Source organism: Carcharodon carcharias, chromosome 14, assembly GCF_017639515.1.
Source record: "Carcharodon carcharias isolate sCarCar2 chromosome 14, sCarCar2.pri, whole genome shotgun sequence".
NCBI lineage: Eukaryota > Metazoa > Chordata > Chondrichthyes > Lamniformes > Lamnidae > Carcharodon > Carcharodon carcharias.
This window is the reverse complement of record NC_054480.1, coordinates 102,353,925-102,376,674: the sequence shown is the minus strand read 5'-3', so window position 1 is coordinate 102,376,674 and position 22,750 is coordinate 102,353,925. Positions and strand designations below refer to the sequence as shown.

The 22,750-nt window shown below is 45.5% G+C and overlaps 1 protein-coding gene across 1 annotated transcript in view; it reads right to left on the bottom strand.

Moving 5' to 3' along the window:
• LOC121287565 (cathepsin L2-like) overlaps window positions 1–22,750 on the bottom strand; it is a 121,328-nt gene that overhangs the window by 2,379 nt on the left and 96,199 nt on the right. Inside the window, 5 exon segments of the mRNA XM_041205495.1 lie at window positions 6,066–6,183; window positions 6,976–7,078; window positions 11,677–11,845; window positions 13,139–13,363; window positions 20,155–20,313. Of these exon segments, the coding sequence (XP_041061429.1) occupies window positions 6,066–6,183; window positions 6,976–7,078; window positions 11,677–11,845; window positions 13,139–13,363; window positions 20,155–20,313 (774 nt within the window).

Genomic DNA, 22,750 nt, shown 5'->3' with positions numbered 1-22,750 from the left:
CCTTATCTACCCTGTCAGTTACTCGCTCAAAAAACTCTAATTGATTTGTCAAACATGATTTCCCTTTCATAAAATCATGTTGACTCTGCTTAATCACGATATGATTTTTCTCTGGTTCTCTATTACCACATTCCCAACAATAGATTCTAGCTTTTCCCCTGAAGAATTGGCCCTGTTTTCTCTCTTCTTCCATTATTGAACAACATGGCTACATTTGCTAGCATCAAATCTGCTGAGATTATTTCAGAATCCAGAGAATTCTAGAAGAATGAAACTTCTAATCCATTATCTTTGCAGCCACCTCTTTTAAAATCCTAGAGTGCAGCCTATCAGTTCCAGGTGATTAGCTGCTTTCAGTCTCAATAATTTCTCCAGTACATTTTTAAAATTAATATCAATGACTTGAAGCTATTCACTGTCATTGCGTCTTTAGTTACTCACTATTTATGATTATTTTGGATTTTGCTATGAAAGCCGTTTTAAAAAAATGTTTAGCGTCGCTTCCACTTCCTTATTCCCCATGATACTTATTCTTGCCTCTGACTCTAAGGGACCCACTTTTACTTTTGGTAATCTCTTTCTTTATACACAAACATAGAAACTCTTATAGTGTGCTTTTGTAGTTCTTGCTAGTTTACTTTCTTGTCATATTTTCTCCCTCTTTATCAATTTCTTAGCCATCCTTTGTTGATTTTTAAAACCATTCCAACCTTCAAGCTTACTGCTCTTTTTGACAGCATTGTAAAACTCTTCTGTTAATATAATACTATCCTTAAATTCTCTAGTTAGTCATGGTTGTACCATTTTTCCAATTAAGTTTTTGTTCATCAAAGGAATGCATATTAACTAAGAATTATGATTTATTTCTTTAAGTGATTGTTATTGCTTATTTACCCCCATATCTTTTCATCTAATTTCCAAATCTACCTAAGCAAAATTGTTGCTTATGCTTACATAATTGGATTTGTTTTAATATAAGATCTATTGTTATTCTTAACCACATCACTTTCAAGCTCAATATGAACTTCTGCAATATTATGATCACTCTTCCCCAGAAGATCCTCTGCTATGAGATTCAGGGAAGATATATTGGCCATGGAGGAAGTACAGCACAGATTCAACAGAAATATATTGGGGATTAGAGGATTACATTATAAGGAGAGTTGCATAAATTTAGCTTGCATTCCCTTGAATTTAGAAAATTATGGGGAGGTCTGATTGAGGTGTATTTAATGTTAAAACAATCTGAGAAAGTAAATATAAAGAAATTATTTCTTCTGGTGGGTGAATCAAGAAGGGAGTGGGGATGGTGGTGGGGAGTGGGGTAATTTTAAAATTAGAGTAGGATTATATAGGAGTGAAATCAGGAAGAACTTTTTCACACAAAGGAGAACAGAAGTCTACAATTCTCTCCTCGGGAAATGGTGTGGATACTGGGGGGTCAATTGGAGCTTGAAGAAGTGATACTCATAATTTTTTGTTCGATAAGGGGATCAAGGACTATGGAATCAAGGGAAGTAAATGGAGTCACAGATCAATTGTGATCTAATTGAATATCCAAGTAAGCTCATGGTGCTGAATGGCCTCCTCTTGTTCTGAATGTTATTAATTGGGAATATTAAACTCTTTGACCAACAACCTTGGATGCGATCAGCAATCTGGCCACAACATTGAGCTGAAACTTGTGCTAGTTTTCAGAAGTGCTCAAAACTATTTTCATATTTCTGAATGCAGGATCTGCCAGGAAGCAGCACAATTGGGCAGAGTTTAAAAACATAATTGTTTTTAACAAAAAATCTTCATTATAACAATATTCCTTTTTATGTTTAACTGTGGCAACCTAGTGCGATTTGATTAATGTGATTCATTTCATCACTGCAGGAGTTCCTCAGGGTAGTGCCCAAGGCCTAACCATCTTCAACTGCTTCATCAATGACCTTCCTTCCATTATAAGCTCAGAAGTGGGGATGTTCACTAATGATTGCATAATGTTCAGCACCATTTGCAACTCCTCAGATGCTGAAACAGTCCGTGCCGAAATTCAGTAAGACCTGGACAATATCCAGTGTTATGATATGGCAGGAGGTAATTGTCTGGCTGACCAAAACCCAACGGGAAATTTGGCCAAACTATCACAATGAGTTGCAATTTGTATTTGTATTATGAGAAGGTCTGTGCACTGAAGTCAGAAGAGGTCGCTAGCACTTTTGGACATTTTAAATATTATATTAAAATATTTATTAACAAAAGAAAAGTAAACTTATACACACAAGATTAGTTATACAGTTAAATTTAGTCTTACAACATTTCCCAAAAGATTTCTACTTAGCTATGCTCTCAAATAAACACCCTTTTCAGGCAACAGCACTAATAGATTCTTAATCTATAAAACATCCTGTAATATTACTTCAAGGCACCATTGTTGCTACAAAGGAGAGCTTCCCTCTCACTCAACAATGGAACTCCAAGGCTTTTAACAATACCTTGCTTTCTGGAACAAACAAGCACTTCTCTGGGGTGGCTAGAGGCTGTTTTTTCATAAGTCTGTTTTTGCATAGTCCACTTTTCAAGATCTCACATGGCCATTCACATACAGCTTTCAATCTTTCCTTAAATATATTTTCCCTCTTTTAACTTTAAATCCATTGTTTTAAACTCACTTTGAAACTCAAACTCTTCCAAATATAAGATTGTTCATGTTTCCATCTTGCCTTTGCTTTTAGATCAATAAAACATGATATCCCCACTGCTTGTTTACCTATGAACTCTTGCAAGATGCCACCATTTTCCTTGTCACCTTCTAATTCCCCTTTGAAAATTAAATAAGCTCCCAATTTGTCTACAAATTCAAATGTTATCTCGTCCATTTCCATTTCAAAATGCCTGCTTTCACCTAACCCCTTTGATGATTTAAACATTGCAGTCTGACAGTCTTCATTTTAATTAAATTAGTCACACACACACACACACACACACACACACACACACACACACACACACACACACACACACACACATACGCACACATAAACACACACAGCACCCACAAGCCACCTTCATTATCCCACATAATATTAGAAAAAAATGATATTTCCCTTCCACCAGGCTTGGGCTGTCAAATAACAAGTAACATTGCACAAGTGCAGGCAATGATAATCTCCAACAAGAGAGAATCTAACCGTTGCCTCATGACATTCAATGGCATTACCATCACTGAATCCCCCACTATCAACATCATGTGGGTTACCATTGACCAGAAACTGAACTGGGCTAACCATATAAATTCTGTGGTTACAAGAGCAAGTCAGAGGCTAGGAATCCTGCGATGAGTAACTCACCTCCTGACTCCCCAAAGCCTGTCCACCATCTACATGGCACAAGTCAGGAGTGTGATGGAATATTCTCCACTTGCCTGTATGAGTGTAGCTCCCACAACACACAAGAAGCTTGACACTATCCAGGACAAAGTATCCTTGATTGGCACCCCATCCACAAACATTCATTCCACCACCAAAGCATAATAGCAGCAGTGTGTATCACCTACAAGACGCACTGCGCGAACATACCAATGGTCCTTAGGGAGCATCTTACAGCAACTGCCACCATGAAAGACAAGGGCAGCAGATGCATGGGAACATCATCACCTGGAAGTTTCCCTCCAAGACACTCACCATCCTGACTTGGAAATATACCGCTGTTCTTTCACTGTCGCTGGGTCAAAATCCAAAACTCCCTCTCTAACAGCACTGCGGGTTTACCTACACCACATGGACTGCAGCGGTTCAAGAAGGCAGCTCACCACCACCTTCTCAAGGGCAATTAGGGATGGGCAATAAATGCTGGCCTAGCCATTGTTGCCCACATCCCGAATGAATAAAAAAACTACTGAAGTGATTTTGTCTCAAAAAATGACCATTTTTAATCAGTTTCTAGTCCTCCACCCATGAGCATCCCAATTTTAAATATCTGAAAATGACTTTTAAAAGCCATACAGAACAATTATTAGTTACATTGGTGTAGTCAGTATCTAGGCACCTTTTAAGAGGCTTAATTGGCACAAGTTCATAATGGCGATTAACTCAATCGGGGTGTGGCCAGTTATGTGGGCAGGGCTAGGTTCTCATGCGGCTTGCCCAATCAAGCATAATGAGCATCAATAGTAAACAGACTCACATAATAAATTATGGGCAGTATTTTCCACTTGGCGTGCGGGCACGCACCCAACATGCTAGGGCATGAAATAGCATGTGACGACTTTGGGCAAGTGTCCTGATGTCATTGCGTGATATTTCGGTTGGCAGGTGCGCGCGGGAGTTAGCAGCCGCCCGCCGACAATTAAGAGGCCTATTGAGGCCATTAAAAAGGCAATTTTTCATTGCCTGTCTAACGTTATGGTTGACGGGTGGATGAATTGACCAGGCGGCCTTTGCATTTTAGAGGAAACCTCATCTGTGGGCAGGATGAGGTTTCCATGATTAATTCAAAAAAAGATTAAAATGCTTTGAAAAAATTTTCATCACCTAAATTTTCATGTGAGTGAATCTGATGCGTGGACATACTTTCTGTAGCTTCAAATCTTTATTGATTGGTTTAAAATTCTTCAGCTGCCTGAGGCAGCTCTCTGCCTTCATAGAGCTTTCATTGTGTGCTCCCCACCACCGCCCAGGTAGACATCAGCCCTCGCCCTCCTCCCAACCCTCCACCCCTTTCAGCATGTGTTTCATGCTGACTGGCTGCTAATTGGTCAGACAGCGTGAAATCGTGATCGGTGGCTGCCGCTGGGCCTGACGATCGCTGTCGCCCACCTAATAGAAAATTCTGCCCTATGTGTTTACTTGGATCCCTTAAATGAAACAGCTGAGCAGTGGTCTTAAAGAAACAGGCCACTCCATTTGAGGAGCTAAACTCCTCATCTTGGAGTTAAGGCAAGAAGCGTCAGGCAAGCGTCAAGCAAAATGGGCATTGCCATTCTCAGCTTAAGCAGTTCATACACAAGGGCTGAAGACACGTTCACACTCCCCGAGAGGACCTGGCAGTAGCTCTTGGACATGACAAGTAACAACCATGTAACATATATCGTGTACTGTGATTGTCAGACTGGGACTGTAACTGTCCTATAGTTGTTAACCAAGGGTGTTAAGGGATATGGAGGCAAAGCAAGTGAATAGGATGAAAAGACACATCAGCCACGATCTCACTGAAAGGTGGAACAGGCTCGAGAGGCTGTGTGGCCTCCTCCTGTTTCTATGTTCTGTATGTGAACAAATCTGACTGACCTGTAGTTGAAACACCAAATATGTAGACAATGCCAATAGACTCAATCTATAAACATTCGAGAGTTTGATTGATACACATCCTTGTGACTACAGTTCTACAATGTTTTATAAAAAGGACCAAGCTTAATATCAGACTAGAACAAAAGCTAAATACAGTACCTGCTGCAAATTTAAAATAAAAATAGAAACTCAACAAGTCAGACAGTACCTGTGGTGGTAAACATTTCAGCTCGGCAGTCTTTCATCAGAACTGGAGTTGTGAGAGAGTTAACAGTTTTTAACCAAGTGCAGAACTTGGTCTGACTAAGGGAGCAGTGTCTGGACAAAGGAGCTCAGGGGATGGCTGAGGGGCCTCAGGAGATGAACATAGGAGCTTGGGAGATGTATAAAGTAGATCCATCTGGATAAACGAGCTCAGGGGAATGAATGAAGGAGCTCAATCTGGATAAAGGAGCTTGGGGGCTGGATATAGAATCTCAAGGGGAGGATAAAGGAGCTCGGATTGGATAAAGGAGTATGGGAATGAATAATGGAGTTTGGAGAATGGACGAAGAAACCTGGGGGCTGGATAAAGGAGCTTGTGGATCTCTACTCTAAAACTTCCGACTGGAACTTTTTATTTTGAAACTGTGAATACCAGTTAGAGGTGGTGAAGTCTTTAAAAGGTTAAAGGGCTGGAGCTGAGCTCTGGGTAAACTGTCAGGATCTCTCTTACAGTTTAACTCAAGGTGTGCCATCACTAAACATTTTCTATAAATTCCTAAAGGAATTTCTTGTTAGTGAAGTTACACTTTGATCTCTTGAAGCCCTAGGCCAGAGCATACATGGGGAAACTTGCAATTCCACAGCTGTTCTTCCCCCGGCCAACAAGATGTAGCCAGATTGGCCCCATTTTTGTCCCCAACTGGAATTAAAATACAAACAGAAAGGAATTAATTAAAGGATGTAAGAACTGAAAATAAAGATTCAACCTTTCCTATCACAGACTAGGAATATTTTCTTTCCAGGTGAATTTCCACTTTTGGAAAATTCATGACTTCCTGCTGGAACACAGCTGGCAACCCTGGGTGAAATAATTACATTGGATCGCATTGACTTCATGGCACACAAACAGACCATTCAGCCCAATATGCCTATGCTGGCATTGATGCTCCACACGCTCCTCAATCCGCTTCATCTAACTACAACAACCTAATATATTCCTTGCTCCCTCAAGTGCTTATCCAGCTTCCCCTTAAATGCAGCAGTGCTTTTCACCTCAACTATTCCCCGTTGTAGCGAGTTCCATATTCTCAACTCTCTTGGGTAAAGAGGCTTCTCCTAAATTCCCCGGTCTGTCGAGGGGGTGGGGGTCTGTGATCTGGCGAGGCTGATGTGGTGAGGGGGGGGAAACGAGTGGGAAAAGTAAGCACCATTAGAGGGTGGGCCAGGATGGCACAAGATGCCTGAATAGGAGGGCACCCCCAGCTTGCAGCCAGGCCTCCACAGGTAGCATCCCAGTGGCAGCGGAAGGTGGCCCTCATGTGGCCGTTAATTGGCCTTGGGCAAGCGGGCCAGCTAACACTTACCCCCGTCGCTGTTAAAATTCCAGCAGAGGTGGAGAGGTGACAGGCTATGTCACCCGATTTCCCACACAACCCCTCCCCCAGCCAGCCAACTCCCGGGTGGAGGTGGGGAAAGAATTAAGTCGACATATCTGTTTTTAACAATATAGTACTTCAATCCTGCTTGAACTCCATACCCTACAACTAGTACAGCATGGTTAAAGACGTTAGTCTGGCACCTGGCATTGTAATTAACACCTGGAAAATGAGGCACACAAATATAACTACAGCAAGAATAAGATCAAAACTCTCCTTCTGAAGGCTTGCATTCCCAATATGGAAGATTAAGAACTGATCTAATTGAGGTGTTTAAGATTAAAGAATTTGAGAGTGTCAGGAGAAATTATTTCCTCTGGCGGACTGGCGGAGCCAGCAGCCTGAGTCTTATTCTTAAAATTAGAGCTAGGCTGTTCAGGGGTGATATCAGGAAACCTTTCTACACACATTTTCTCCTCCAAAAAGCTAATGAACCTGTGGGGTCAACTAAAAATGTTAAAACTGAGGAGGATAGATTTTTGTTAGGCAAGGGTTACAGAATCAAGGGCCGAATTTTATTCTCGCCCCACCATAGAGGTGGGCTGGGAGATCGGGGCAGCCTGTTTAATTGAGTGGGAAGGTGTGGGTTGGAGACCCCATCACCTTCCCAGCTCCACCTGATTAAATCCAGAATGGTGAATGGCAGCTTGCCCATCTGGAGGCCAGTTAAGGCCCTTGACTAACGACCTTTTGACCGCTGAAAGGCCTCACCCTGCCACAGCTAGTCTTCAACCATGCGACTTGCCATGTTGGCCAACTGCACAGTAAATCCTGTTGGGTTTGCCTGTGGCCTAGTAGTGAGGGAGAGGTCCCTTGCTCTCAGGTGATCGGTGCTATTCAAGGGATCCAGCAGTAGGAAGGTGGCAGGTGGGAAGCCACCACCTTTCCCTTCCTATCAACTCCCTCCCACCCCTCGCTGTCACCCCCCTCCATGAGACTCCCATCCCTCCCCACTTACTTCTCTCCCAGGGCTCCAGCGACAATCCCTGGCATAGGATCCAGTGCAGAATTGGCAGTGGCCACCACTCCCAGAGGAGCTGTTGGTACTGAAGAGCTCTGATTGGCTGCCAGCTCTTGGGGATATCTGTCCCGCACTAGCTGGTACGGTGATTTTGTGTCCCCAATGGAGATGGGACCCTCAGTGGCAAGTTCCCATTGCCAGTTTGGACACTTTATCCAGGGCTCCTGAATATCGGGAGCCAGTTTTCGTTTTGGAGATTGGGACCTTGCCACCTGCATTAAACTCTGCCCAAGGTGCATAGATGGAGTTAAAACACAGGTCAGCAACTTTAATGACAGAACAGGCTCGATGGGCTGAATGGCCTACTGTTGTTCCATTGTTCCTATTTACCCATTTTTATTAGCTTGTGAAGAATAGTTTACAACTATTGTCTTATAAAAAGATCACGTTACCGATAAATAACTTGCATACAAAACTGAAAATGAAAGATATTCCAGGGCCAGGATTTTTCAGCCCCTCCCATCTGATGGAATATTACAGTCCTGCCGAACTGAATGGAGATTGAAATGGCTTGCCGCATCCGCCAGGGGGAGGCACACCGTGGCAGGGCCATAAAATCCTGGCCCAAGAGTATTTCTCTGCCAAATGAGCCTCTTGAAAAGAAATGAATGGAGAGGGACTCTATATGTAAAGATATCAAATTGCAAAGAGTAGACTTCAATTTTAAACCATGACAGTAGGTAGGCTCAAACCAATGAATGACAAGTTTAGGCTCAGATGGAAGAAGGTTTTCTTGATGCAAAATGTGCCCCACAAATGGAACAAGTTTCCAGGTAGGGGTGAAGGAAGCAAATTCTTCAGGACTTGGCACTGGGCACAGCACTGCTGCAAACTTACAACACTGAATTGGATTTAGAAACTCAATGTAAACTACCTCAAACTGAGAGTGGCAGTGTATTCAGAGATGGTCCCTCAGAAGTTAATGCATTAGTTCAAAACAAAATGCAATTGGGCAGATCTGTGGCCGATTAAATTTAATGCAAACAAATATAAAGCATTGCACATGGACAGGAAAAATAAGCAAGACATAAATTGTGTGAAATGGTTAGAAGTGAACTTGAAGGAGACCTGAGCCAGATTCTTCTGTTCGGCGAGAGGGGGCAGGCTCCACTTACCTACGCGTAAAATGATGCACGGTGATGTAGGGCGTGGGTCCCAACGTCACCGCGCGTCTTTCAGACCCTCAGTTTGGCGGGTGCACAGTGGAGTTAGCTGTGTGTCCGCTGAACTGTCAAAGGATTATTAAAGCCATTTAGATTCCAATCAAGATCATTCTGAGCTGCCCATCCAACCTTAATGTTGGCGGGCAGGTGAAGAGTCCAGGCGGCCTTCGCATTTTTCATGAAACCTCAGCCACGGGCGGGATGAGGTTTCATGAAGGGTTTATAAATCAAATAATTTTTTTAAATTAAAGTTCATTGACATGTCCCAGCTCATGTGAAACTGTCATATGAGCAGACATATCTTAAATTTTTTTTCTTCATTAATAATTTCAAACTAATCTCCCTGAAACAGCTCTGTGCCTCAGGGAAATTTCTGCACTGTTTCGTGCAGGCCCCAACTCAACCTATTCCCCCCGCCAGCACAGGGAGCGCTCAGTACTCCTGGGTGCGCGTCACGCTGCGCACCCGCCTGTGCCCACTCCCGCCCATGCCCAAAACCCGATGGGGAGAAAATTCTCTCCCTGGAGAGCTTAACAGAGTCAGCCTTCAACATGTGCAACCAATGTAGAACAGCAGTCAACAAAACCAATGGAATAGTGAAACACACACAAAAAAACAAGATCAGCGGAATGTATTGGGCACTAGTCAAAGCATAACTGACTACTCGGTCTAGTGATGGTCCCTGAGGTAGGCAAGAAATACTTAACCTTTGCAGGTATAGCAGAGAAGAGGGGTTCTGAGATGCTAGAGACTGATCCTCAGTGCGAGGGGTTTCTGAGATGCCAGAGACTGATCATCAGTATGAGAGGGTTCGAGTTATGAGGAAAGAACTGGAGAGACTTGGTTTTTAAGCCTGGAAAGGAATGAGTCTGAGGTGATCAGGTGGACACTGAGAGATTATTTCCTCTGGTTGGGGAATCTAAAACATGGGGGCACAGTCTCAGGATAAGAGGTTCATCATTTAGGACTCAGATGAGGAGAAATTACTTCACTCGAGGATTGTTAATCTTTGGAATTCTCTACCTGAGAGGGCTATGGATGCTCCATCATTGAATACATTTAAGGCTGGTATAGACAGAAATTTTGTCTCAGGGAACCTAGGCCTGAATTTTTCAGTCAGTGGACGGGCTTGGCAGGAGCGGGTGAGGGCGGTCGCGGAGCTGACTGCTGCCCGTGATCGGCTCCGTGCCGCCATTTTACGCGGGAGGGCGAATTAAGGCCCGCCTACTGTAAGACGCGAGCGATAGTGCTCAGCACTACCTGTGTGGGCAGGGGGGAGGAGGGAGAGTTGGGGCCTCCACTCTTTCGTGCATGTGTGCAAAGGAGCGCTTCAATCTCCCTGAAGCAATTGGAACATTTTTGAATTTAATTAGGAACCCTCATCCCACTCATGGATGAGCTTTCCTAAGAAACTTAAAATTCACTTGGCCTTTTTGCCTGCCCACCAATCTTAAGGTTGGACGGGCAGTGTTAACAAGTACATTAATTAATTCGTTAATGGTCTTAATAGGCCTATCAGTTGGGCGCAGCCAACTCCGGTGTGCGCGCGCCCAATGAAATATCGCGAGACAGCGTGATGATGTTGGGATACACAACCGACGTCACTGCACATCATTTTATGCGCTGGCATGTTGGGTCCACGCCTGTCGCTGACCGAAAAATTCAGGCCCAGGGATATAGGGAGCAGGTGGGAAGGTGGAGTTGAAGCCCACGATCAGCGTGATCGTATTGAATGGCACATCAGGCCCAACAAACCATGTGGTCTACTTCTGCTCCTATTTCTTGTGGTCTTGTGCTGTTTTATGATCTAATGAAGATGTATAAGATAATAAATCATAGGTAAAAGGTGATCTGGAACATTAATTAAAACTGAACAGTGAGCATAGAGCACTAAGGTATAGCTTCAAAATGGTGAATGATAGCATTAGGAAAGGAAGCTTGGAATAGACTCTGAGCCATAGTGGAGGCAAAAATACTCTGGAATTGTTCAAGAAACTATTAGATGCAGCAATGGGGAGGAAACTGGTAGCAAATTTTTGATAGGTTGTGATGGAAGAAGGATTGGGAAGGCTGGAATTACTGCCATTCCACAGCACCTGACCTACGTTTTAAACTCCAAACCCTTAGCCACACTTTCTGCCTGCCTCACTCACTTTCCAACAGCTTTTGCTGATGTGTCTAGGGGGCAGGGCAGTGGCATTATTGCCCCAGGAATGTCAACAATACTGATCCTTTCCATCTAGTGGTTTCTACATTTGCTGATCAGAGAGGGCTCAATCAATTGTTACTGGGCAGGAAATTGACCACTTTAAAGCTTAAAAGCAAAAGATCATTCAATTCCATCTTTTCACCTTTTGCTGAGTGAGATCCTCAGGTTCCACCTCTTGGACTGACCATGTGCCTCTAGACCATGTGACTCTAGCAAGGTCATATTGACGTCAAGTTTGGATGGAATTTCCCCCCCACTCCTAGTCCTGATCTGGCCAGTTTCTCCATAACCTTATTCTGGTAAAGTGAGAGTATGGGTTGTGGTTTGAAGAGTTGAGCTTGGCTATAGGACCAATGGGGCCCTTTACCTGAGCTGTAAAACTGCCAAGATTCCAGTCCTGCATCAATCACCACAGCTATGGGTCCAATTTCAGCCACGGCCCTCGTCAAAGCTTCTTCATCCCCATATGGAAGTATTTTATAGCTCAAGACGGAAGCCACACTCTCAGAAGAATTATATTTGCAAGATTTACCTTCCTGTGTGAAAGAAAAACAGGCTGGAAGTTACAGATACCAAATTAAAGCCCTTAGGTTTGTGGCACCTGTGGCCCAGTGGATAACACATGTCTCCGTGGCAGAATGTCATGGTTCAACCTACCCCACTACTCCGGAAATGTGACACAAAATCGAGACTCACACTTCCAGGAGTGCTGCACTGTCAGAGGTGCCACCTTTTGGATGAGATGTTAAACCGAGGCCTTGTCTGCTCTCAAGAGAATATGAAAGATGTTAAAAAGTAGCTGGGAATTTCACTGCACCGTACAGCCTCAGGGTGTCTCAAAATACATTACAGCCAATGGGTTACTTTCACCAAGTGTCATCGTTTACCACGTGTTGTCGCTTTTGTAATGTAAGAAACACTGCATCTAATTTGCAAACAGCAAGCTCCCAAATACATGGTGATTGTGCCAAGTTGACCTGATGTAATGATACTGGTTGATAGATAAATATTGACCGGACATGAGCGAGAGCAAATCTCCTCTCTATCAAAATAGTGTCAAAGAATCTTTTATGTCCATCTAATGGGCGGTCTCAGTTTAAATTCTTATAAAGGTGGTACCACCAGTAGTTCAGCACTCCCTCAATACACTAGTGAAGTGTCAGCTTAGATCCTATGCCCAAATTTCTGGAGTGGGACTTGAACCTACAACGCTCTGACTCAGAGGTGACCCAAATGAGGCCCAGCTGACACAACAGGAGACCAATGTTGGATCCCTTTATCCCAAAGTGCTAGATGAAAATGTTTATTCCCCACAGCAAATGACTGCACCCAATACATTTACCCCTCGGATGGGCAAATTGAGCCTCAATTTAACAACATTGCCAAACAACAGCGCCCCTAATGGTGAAGCGGACTGCTACAATCAGCTGCATGCTCAAGTTTTTGAATGAGCCACGAATCCAGATCTGTCTGAACCTGTGGTGGGATTCCTCTCAACTCAAGCAAGCTGACAAACATCTCACTACTCTTTATGGGGTCCTGCTGTGCACCATTATCTGGCTTTATTTATCGTGTAACAGATGCCGTAAATCATTGTCCTAGAGATGTTCTGATAAGGCACGATAAAAATGTATGTAGCTAGTTCTTACTTATTTGAATCTATAATTGGTTATATAGTTATTCCAATGTGAGGCTCAATGTACTATGGTTAAACAAGGAAAGGTTTGCAAGCTTTGCTTTCATAAATTGGTGGAGTTTTTAAAATAGGTATATATGTTTGAATGCACTTTAAGTGTGGGTCATTGGTGAAATCCAGAAAACAGATATACCTTAGCAATGTGGGCATAGGTGGACTCGGCTTCAATTCCTCCATTCTCACGTATGTAGTCAAAGGCACTCGATGACCTGCCTCCATTGCATCCAAAGGTTCCATGGCTCCTCGAACAGTCAATGAGGTTCTGTTCACTCAAGGCAATGAGCTTGCCTGTCTTCTTAAACATCTGCCCTTCCAACACCCCGGTTGTACTGAACGCCCAGCAGCTGTTACATCAACCCTGGTGAGGAAGATTATGAGTTTCAGCCAGGAGTGTGTTTGAATAGTCAAATCCAGAGGTAACAAAGGCAGGGATTCAGCAGCAGATGAGCTGAGACAGGGGTCCAGTCGGTGATGTTACAAAGATAGAACATTTTAGTGACAATGTGAATATGTGTTTGAAAGCACATCTTAGGGTCAACTCTGACACATTGCAATCAGACTGGCACAGCCTTAGACAGTTGCCAGGGAGACGGATGGAGCTGGTGGCTAGGGAATGGGGTTTATATCAGGGGCTGAAGACAATGGTTTTGGTCTTCCCATTGCTCTCAATGTCCCAATAATCTCTATGTAAAGAAATGTCTTCTAATCTCTCTCCTTGTGCAGGGTTCTACTCCCACTCCAAGCAATCGTGAGGAGATCTCCAATCAGGGACTGAAGATCTGGCTCGGGATTCTGGGTTGAGATTCAGCAGGATACTCCTGTCCAGTGGGTATGGGTCCTCACCCCACCCCCACCTCACATTGTATGGTGTTGTGGGAGCCCATAAAACCCTCCTACTGTACAGGACTCACCACCCTACTGGCTAATATATCAGCCATGGAAAGAGTGTTCAGACTGTGGCCTGTCAGACTTTCAATCACCCTCTGTTGCCTTCCAGTGCTTCACTCTAATCTCCGAGGGGCAACTATGAAGTTTGAAAATAAAAACAGCTGACTCTCCAACCGAGGTAATCATCGGATAGCAGGCCTGGGGCTGGGAGTGCATTGTGCACCCTCAAAATTACCCTGAGGAGGAGTTTGTGCCCAGCACTCACAATCAATCCACATGTAACTTGAATGAGGTGACTGGTGTCTGTGGAACCCTGCCCAAGCATGAGGTCCTGCTTTTCAGTGAAAAAGGCAGCAAACTTTGAGAAATAGCAAAATGAATATGCACCAAGGTAATTAATAAAACTCAGCAAACCTTTTGATGGGGGTGGGGGGGGGGAAGTGAGAATAACGGTTGATTGATGCAAAGCAGCTCGCCGCTTCCCCGTACACTGGGTGCTTTCTTTTTGAACCCAGATTGCTATAATAGGAAGAACTTTATTTTATTCACAAGGGGCGGAATAATCCGTGCCCACTGGTGTTGGGCGTGTCCGGCAGCCTGAGCGGACATTATGGCAAGGAGGCCAAAAATCAGCTTCACCATGTCGTGAAACTAGTTTGCAATCGTCTTCTCAGCCCATGGATGGTGGGCTGTGTTTCCCACCATTGGACGGGGGAACCTCATTGCAGTACATCTGCATATCATTATAAGGCCAGCCTGCCAGAATCACCCCCTCCCTGGCTGGATTATCTACCCACATTGCCGTGATTGCACACTGACATGTTTCACAACAACATATAAAAGGCATGTACTTGGCAGGCTGCACTTTGAGAGGAACTCAGAGTGCAGAGTAACATTGCGCAGCACTCGTCTGGGTCACCTGTTGGACTTCAAGGTTGAGGTGTGTTGGAGGCGTGGGGGCAAGGGCTGCCCTGCAGTTGAAGCTAGTGCACACGCATGTGTGGGGTGGAGGGGGAGAGTAAAGTGACCATTGCTCTGCAGCTGAGACAGTTCAGGCACAGCCATATCGACATGTGGAGTCAGGTCTCTAGCGTATCTGCCCACTCAAGCAACACAGAGGCATGAAAGTGCCACCAAGTGCTCCAGAGCTCTTCACCCCTTGGGCATAGACTGCAAACTACTGAGCATTTTAGTGGACTGCTGAATGGTGGATGACTGGGCACGTTGTACAATCTCCTTGCTAAAGCTGGCCTGGTGGAGGCGCTCACAGCCCCTTGCAATATCAGCATCCCAGTTTGGACTAGTCTCCCCCATGGTTTAAACTAACAGTGCAGCCTTGCAGTGTGGGTTAGGAGAATACCTGCGCCTGAGCTGGGAGCACAGCATGCAGTCCAGTGGGTAAAGCCGCTGCCAATCGGTCAGGTGGAGTGGGGTGGAGGTGGGTGGAGTTTCGGGCAGCCATGCAGCACACTAATCTCTGGCCATCTAAGTGGTGGCCAGCACTCTCCGGGATGCGTTAAGGGGCCTTCAGACTTAACCAAGAGAGGTTCTTTGTACACCCAAACTAACCCACCCCTCTCTCTCTTTCATCCTGCAGGAGGAGTACATCAGGATCAAGGAGCCTGGTGAACTAACTGTAGGCCTCATGGTGTACAGGTAGCAGAGACGATGGAGAAGAGAGCGACAGAGATGCTTGGCTGGGCAGAGGGAGGAGCAGCACCCTCAGGAAGAAATGGCGGTTGGAGTTCTCGCAAATGCTGCTGAAGAGCCACAGCGAGCCATCGCTGGTTGGTGCCTAGCTAGACCCAGGGTCAATAGATGCCGCCTTTCATTCCTGCAGTTGACTGAGAACCAGTGCCCCCAAAGACTGCACCAGGGAACTGGTTAATCACATCTGCCAGTTACTGCAGGATTTGGTGTCATGGAGACACAAAAGGACATCCACTGCCAGCAGTGGCTGTGAAAATGACCATGGTGCTCAATTTTTATGCCAGTGGCTCCTTTCAGGGCTCCACAGGTGACCTCTGTGGTATATCATAAGCCTCCACCTACAAATGCATCCATGAGATCACAGAAGCCATCTTTGTGAGGGCACACAACTTTGTGCATTTTGACCAGGACCAAGAGAGCCAGGATGCAAGGCCCCAGATGTCTTCCAGGATCTACAGAAGCTGCAGGGTTGGCTCTTTGGGGACAAGGGCTACCTGCAGAGGCTGTGGCTGATGACACCTGTGCAGCAGCCTCAGACTGCAGCAGAGCAACACTATCATGAGGCTCATGCAGCAGCTCGTAACTTGATAGAGCAGACCATCGGGATGCTGAAAATGAGGATCTGGTGCCTGGACTGGCCTGGTGGAGCCCTGCAATACAGTCCACAGAGGGTGTCACGTATCGTCGCTGTCTGCTGCACCCTTTACAACCTGGCACTGCAACGGGGAGATGAGCAGGCTGAGGAGGAGATGCAGGAGCTGGAGGTCTCCTCCGATGAGGAGGACATCAACGGTGATGAGGGTGAGGAGGTCCTCAAAGGCAACAATGATGGCGATGACGACAATGATGCCCTCGCACTGGCCAGATAAGGCAAGCATTCTTGGGAGGCCCTCATAGCTGCTAGATTTGTAGAGGATAATGATGATATGCAGTGAGCAGACATCATAGATCCTCATGTTGCATCTATGAATATGCAACTCCAGTCTGGCTTATGGCAGCACACATACCCTCTGTGAAAATGCTCCTGTCATGGAGATGCAGTGGAGGCCCTAATAGTCGCTCAGTTGCAGGAGAATGATGACGACACACAGTGGGGACACTCCATTGATCTTCACGTAGCCTCTGAGAATGTCTGATTCCTGTGTGGCTCAGGGAAGTTCGTTTGCACTCCATGATCAGGGTCATATCACAGAGACGCAGCCGTGAAGCTTTAAACGCATCTGATACTTTGTCCGCCTTCAGCACCTGACCCCTTTAGGAGCACAGCATCATTAGTCTCAGATGCTGAAGAGATGGGGGCCAGCTGCACCTTAAAGGTGGTGAGAGCACACAGTAAGAATGATGGAACTCTGTGACACCTGCCCACTGCATTCAGGCAGCAATGACAAGCACCGTAGAGATGCAGGTATCAGTAATGTTTCCGGGGAGTGAGGCCAGACGATCACTTTGGTCTGAAGGCTGCACAGAGCACAGGGAAGAGGCCCTGGACTGAGACACCTGCCTTTATCTTGTGCAGAAAGGTTTCACATTGAGTGACAAGAACACTGTTCATCAGAACAAGGAGCCATAGGCAGGGAGACATTCTTCAGAGTTTATTTACTAAAGTAAACATTATGTATGACAGATTAACACCTGTGCCCTGGCAGTGCAACTAATTCACCTTAACTGTCCTAACCCTGTTGCTATGTCTTGCTCCTCCCTGGACATCCACAGCAGAGGTGGAGGCAGCCTGTTGACTGTGACACCCTGTCTGTGTTGACTTTGGCGGGCGTCCTCTGGAGGACCGAGACCTGGAGGTCCCTGGCCTGCTTTTGGGGTCCTGCTGTGTGGCAGTGGCACCTTCCTCGGCCTGTGAAGCTGGATCTGCCGAGGTCACAGGCAGAGGGGACTTGGATGAGCTGGACATTCCTGGAGCCACCTGGGTGGATGGCCCCGAAGTGTGCACCTGCTGATCCTCCTCCCTATGGGTGCCTGAGAGCCCCTGGCTGATTCCTTGAGGAGAAGGGTAGTTGGAGTGAGAGAGGGCTATCCTGCACTCCTATCTCATACACACTGTTGGAGGCCAACTATAGTGTCAGCGATGGAGTTCAGACCGCACAGCAGTGCAGGAGCAATGTCCTGGAGCTTGCCTTTGCAGCTCCTGCAGCTGTGACATGACCGAGTCCAGAGGCTCCTCATCTGACTCAGATTCAGCAACGTTTTGGCCTCCAGCAGTCCTCTGAGTGCCGGGGACCTGGGAAGTCCCTCCCACTGCCAGCTGTGGATCAGACAGTGCGATGTGCTCACCAGATTGAGATCCTGAGGCTACTCTAAAGCTAGGTCCCACCGAGGTGTGTGTCTCTGTGCTGGTGGAGGGTGTGGATGAGCGCTGTGATGGGACTTCAGGGAGGATTTCAGCAGATTCCTCTTCTGAGCTTCCCTTGGGCCTTGATTGGAGGCTCTAGGTCATGGAGTCTCTTGGATGTTTCCCAGAGATGCCTGCGAAAACAAGGAGAGATGTTTAGAGCATGGCAGTGGCCTGTGAAACAGGGCACATCACTCACAGCATGGTTGTCTGATGGATATCGCACTGCTGACCTCATTCAGCACAGGAACAGTCCAGATCCTTGCCGGCCAGCAGGATGGCACTGTTTGCAAAGCCAGTGAGGACCTTGATTTCAAGCATTCCTCCATCGGTCTGTGACCCCTTGTTATTGTTGTGAGCTAGCTTGTCCTGCATGAATAGAGATGGGGAGAGTATAACCAGGATACCTGTTGGGCCAGATGATAAGTATGCCTGGCATGTGTGGGTAGTGAGTGGTCTCATGGATGGGATGAGGACAATGATGGTGTGTGTGAGAGAGAAAATGGCAATGTCCCTTGAACTGGCAGTGAGTCAGGGCTCTGTGAATGTGTGATGGGTTTGTGAGTGTATGAATTGTGTCATGATCCCAGCTGAGGTTACCACAGGACAAGCCTGCTCCCAGGGTGGAACCCGGCTTGATTGATCCTAACTTTTATTTGTTTGCTTAGATACATGGAGAGCAGCTACTGAACAGAGTCACAGGAGTCAACCCATGAACTTTTAACAAAAAAAAACATTTATTCAACATGAAAAGATGAACTATATTACAATACTCCTTCACCCAAAACTAGATCCTTACAGCTATATATAGATTTGTAAGGATAACACAAGTTACAAAACCTATCTTATACTTTAATGTTCCCAGTAGGTACATAGTCCATGTAAATCTATGACACCCTGTGGTCAGACACACCACACTCTGAAACCAAGTGACAGATGTCACCTCAACCATATACTATGGGTCTCTCCTCAACCTCCCCCCAGACGCTGTGAGCCAACCAGTCTCACTGCACTCCGTCTTTCACATGAAGGTTTCCAATCTCCAATTTCCAAGAACTCGCTTTGGAATCTTCTCCCGAACCAATGCATTCTCTCAGATGCCCTCTGCAAGGATTCACCTCCAGGGTTTCGAACTCTTCTTCTGATGTTCCTCTTCCCTAGATCACCACATGCATTCAAGCTGTCTTCCATGCACTCTCTCTCACTGACTCAGCCATCAACAGTACCACTGCTTCACAGTTGAGAGTGATGAGAAGAGTGACTTACCCTGGCGAAAGGGACAAGATAATTCATCCTCTTTTGGCACTGGGTGGCTGTCCTCTTTTACAGGGCGTTGGCGCTGACCACTACTGCCACCACCTCCCAAGCTGGGTTTGTGCTGTTGCTGTCCATTGTGCGGCCAGAGTGGGGATAGAGGGCATCACAGCGAGCCTCCACTGCATCCAAAAGATGCTTGGGGGATGTGTCATTGAGTCTGGGGGCTGCAGTCTTCTTGCCTTTCGGGACCATGTCTTCTGTGCAGAAATTGTGGCCTGGAAGCACTGAGAAGTGCGCATGTGGCTGCGCTTTAAATATGGCGCCCGGCGAGATGAAGCAGCGAGGCAATGGAGTGGCGGGTGAATGAGAGCCCGCCCGCCATTGAAATGGCATGTATTCCGGGAATGCCTAATTAATGCGGCGGGATTGGAACGATACAGCTTGAGAAGCCACCATTGTTACCCGCTCGCAAGAGCACTTAGTTCAAACCTGGGACAATTCCGCCCACTGACATAGCTAGTTTTTTAAAAGTTGTTCATTAAGGCAAGGCCAGCATTTGTTGCCCATCCCTTCTCCTGGAGAAGATGGTGAGAGGCCTTCTTCCTGTACCACTGAGGTTTCTGCAGTTAGGTTGGGATTCCTATGATTTTGTCCCAGTGACAGTGAAGGAACAGTGTGTGTATCCAGTGATGGTAATTACTGGATATATAATTTCCACAAAATTTCAGAAGTGATGAAACAGGGAAATCATTCCACCAGAACAACAACCTGGAAAGAGCAATAAGCTGCGATGTCGTTCTGGTAGTTTTGAGGGTGACCTGCTGCCCAGGACACTGGGAATGCTTCCCACTCTTTTAATATGGACAGGTGACTGAGGTAAGCCATCAGTTAACGGCAGCATCATGAGCTGATAGCCATGTACTGAAGTGACGGCATAGAAGAACTGGTACCTGGTACTTTGGTGGGGTAACGTAACCTGCCGCATGCCAGTCTACACTTTCTGGAAGGTGATGGGTGTGTCGGGCCTTCATCCCCTCTCTTGTCTGGTTGTTCACTAACACTTCTTTCCTCTCATGCATGTTGAACAATTGAGCAAACTCTTTTGGTGTCTGAAGGAGGAGAAAGAAAGATTTTGATTTTATGCAGTGCTTTTCACAGCCTCAGGACATCCATTGAAGTGCATATTATTGTAATGTAGAAAATGTGACAGCCAGTTTGTGCACAGCAAGCTCCCACAAACAGGAATATGATAAATGACCAGTTAATCTGTTTCAATGATGTCGATTGGAGGATAAATATCGGCCAAGAGACATCTCCTGCTCTTTTATTGAAATAGTGCTGTATATCAACATAAGGGGGAGGACAGGACTTCAGTTTAATGTCTCATCCAAAGGACAGACTCCTCCAATATATGCTCATGTCTCTGATGTGAGACTTAATCCCGCAACCTCCTGAGTAAGAGTTGAGAGTGATGACCAACGGAGCCAAGGCTGGTACATATAAAAATGCAGATCTGATCCCACATCATCCACTGCAATGACATCTAGAACCATATTGATCATGAAATAATGTGCAGGGAAGATGTGAGACTTAAGTGATCAAGGTTGACAAACTGCATGGAGGCGAGTATAATGGAAACCCGGGCCAGGATTTTACAGCCCCTCTCACCCGGCGGGATATTACGGTCCTGTCGATCTGAATGGAGATTTAAATTGCTCACTGCATCCACTGGTGGAGGGGGTGGGGTGGAGACAGGACGTGACCGGGCTGTGAAATCCTGCAGGTAACAGTGAGTACGTTTTTAGCTTTTCAGCTTTTGATTCGTCTGTTCAGGTTGTCCTGTCAAGGTTGAATTGTCCATTTTAAAAATGAGGTCCTTTTGAAAATAAATGTTTACATCTCTATCTGCTGTTGGCCTTCTTTACCCAAAACTCTGACCACCACAGACCTCCCAAACTATGACTAGATGACAAAAAACCACACTGAAAATTCAAATCAAAAGGTTCAATTCACTTCAGCTGCGTTATGCAAAGCAAAGCATTGACTTCCACAGAAAGTCATGTAGACAATTGCGAACAGGTAACTCAGCAACCACTTTACTTAACCTAGGATGAATGTTGGTTTAATTAAACCCCAGTCACTACGGATCATAGTGATACCAGATACTATAGTGATTTAAAAAAAAAATCTGTTCTCAGGATGTAAGCACTGCTGCCAAGACCACATTTATTGCCCATTGCTAGTTGCCCTGAGAGCATTAAGAGTCAATTATGTCACGGTCGGAATGAGTGATGTTAGGTCAGACAAGGCATGTGTAGCAGATCCCCATCCTTAAAAGGTATTAATTGAACCAGTTGGGGTTTTACAACAAACCCAGTTTTTGTAATAATTTTCACAAATTATTAGATGTTAGCAAATTCCATTTCCCAACTTGCCTTGGTGGGATTTGAACTCACACTTTTTGTGATGTGAGTCCTGTGCCATAACCAATAGGCTACCATACCTCCAGTAATTCACTCACCAAATCACCAAAACTATTCATGGTCATTATATATGTCGAATTTCCTTGCTTGTCATTGTGCTCCTTAATTTTCGTCAGATTGTCCAGCCATATTCCTTTCCTGAGAGCCTCTATTTTCTGAACACAGAACAGTGGGAAACAATTATAAGATGCTGTCAACATAGATGGGAGATACAAAGAAAGGAAGACTTGCATTTCAATAGCACCTCTCAAGACCTCAGGATGTCCCAGAGAGCTTTATAGCCAATGAATTGTTTTTGAAGTATAGTCATTTTAGTAATGTAGAAAAATACGCAACAGTCAATTTACAGACAGCAAACTCCCACAAACAGCATTCACCTGAATAACTAGACAATCTGTTTCATTGATCTTGGCTGAGGAGTAAATATTGGCCAGGACACCAGGGAGAACTCTCCTGCTCTTTTTCGAAATAGAGCCATGGGGTTTTTTACTCCCGCCTTAGTAAGCATAGTGTACCTCGGTTTAACACTTTATCTGAAAGGCAGTACCTCTGAAAGTGTGGAAGTGCTTCAGTGCTGCCATGGGAAGTATCAGCCCAGATTACATCTTCTCATCCTGGACTGGCTCCTAAAACTACAATCTTCTTACTTAAAGGCAAAAGAGCTACACATGCACAGGGTAACACCTTGGAAGTGAACTCTGCAGACTGAAAGGTCTCCATGGTGGCTGGCCTTGATGAATCCAGCAGGTTTACTTTGGCGTTGCTCTTGACTACATGAGATACACATACCAGGGCCAGGAATTTTTGAATGGTGGGGTTTCCCTTTCCGCCAGACTCAGCGGAGAACACATCCCTGCCCACACTGCCTGGCCCACAGTCATTTAAGCCCCAACTAGCATTAATTGTCTTCAGGTGGGATTCTGCCCCTCACTCGGGTGGAAGTCCCACCTCAGAGAGCTCCAGGCAATCTGACTGCAATTCGCTGCCTGGATTGGTGGTTGAGGCTGAAACCCTCAACTCATTTAAAAGGCAAAAGCAAAATACTATGGATGCTGGAAATCTG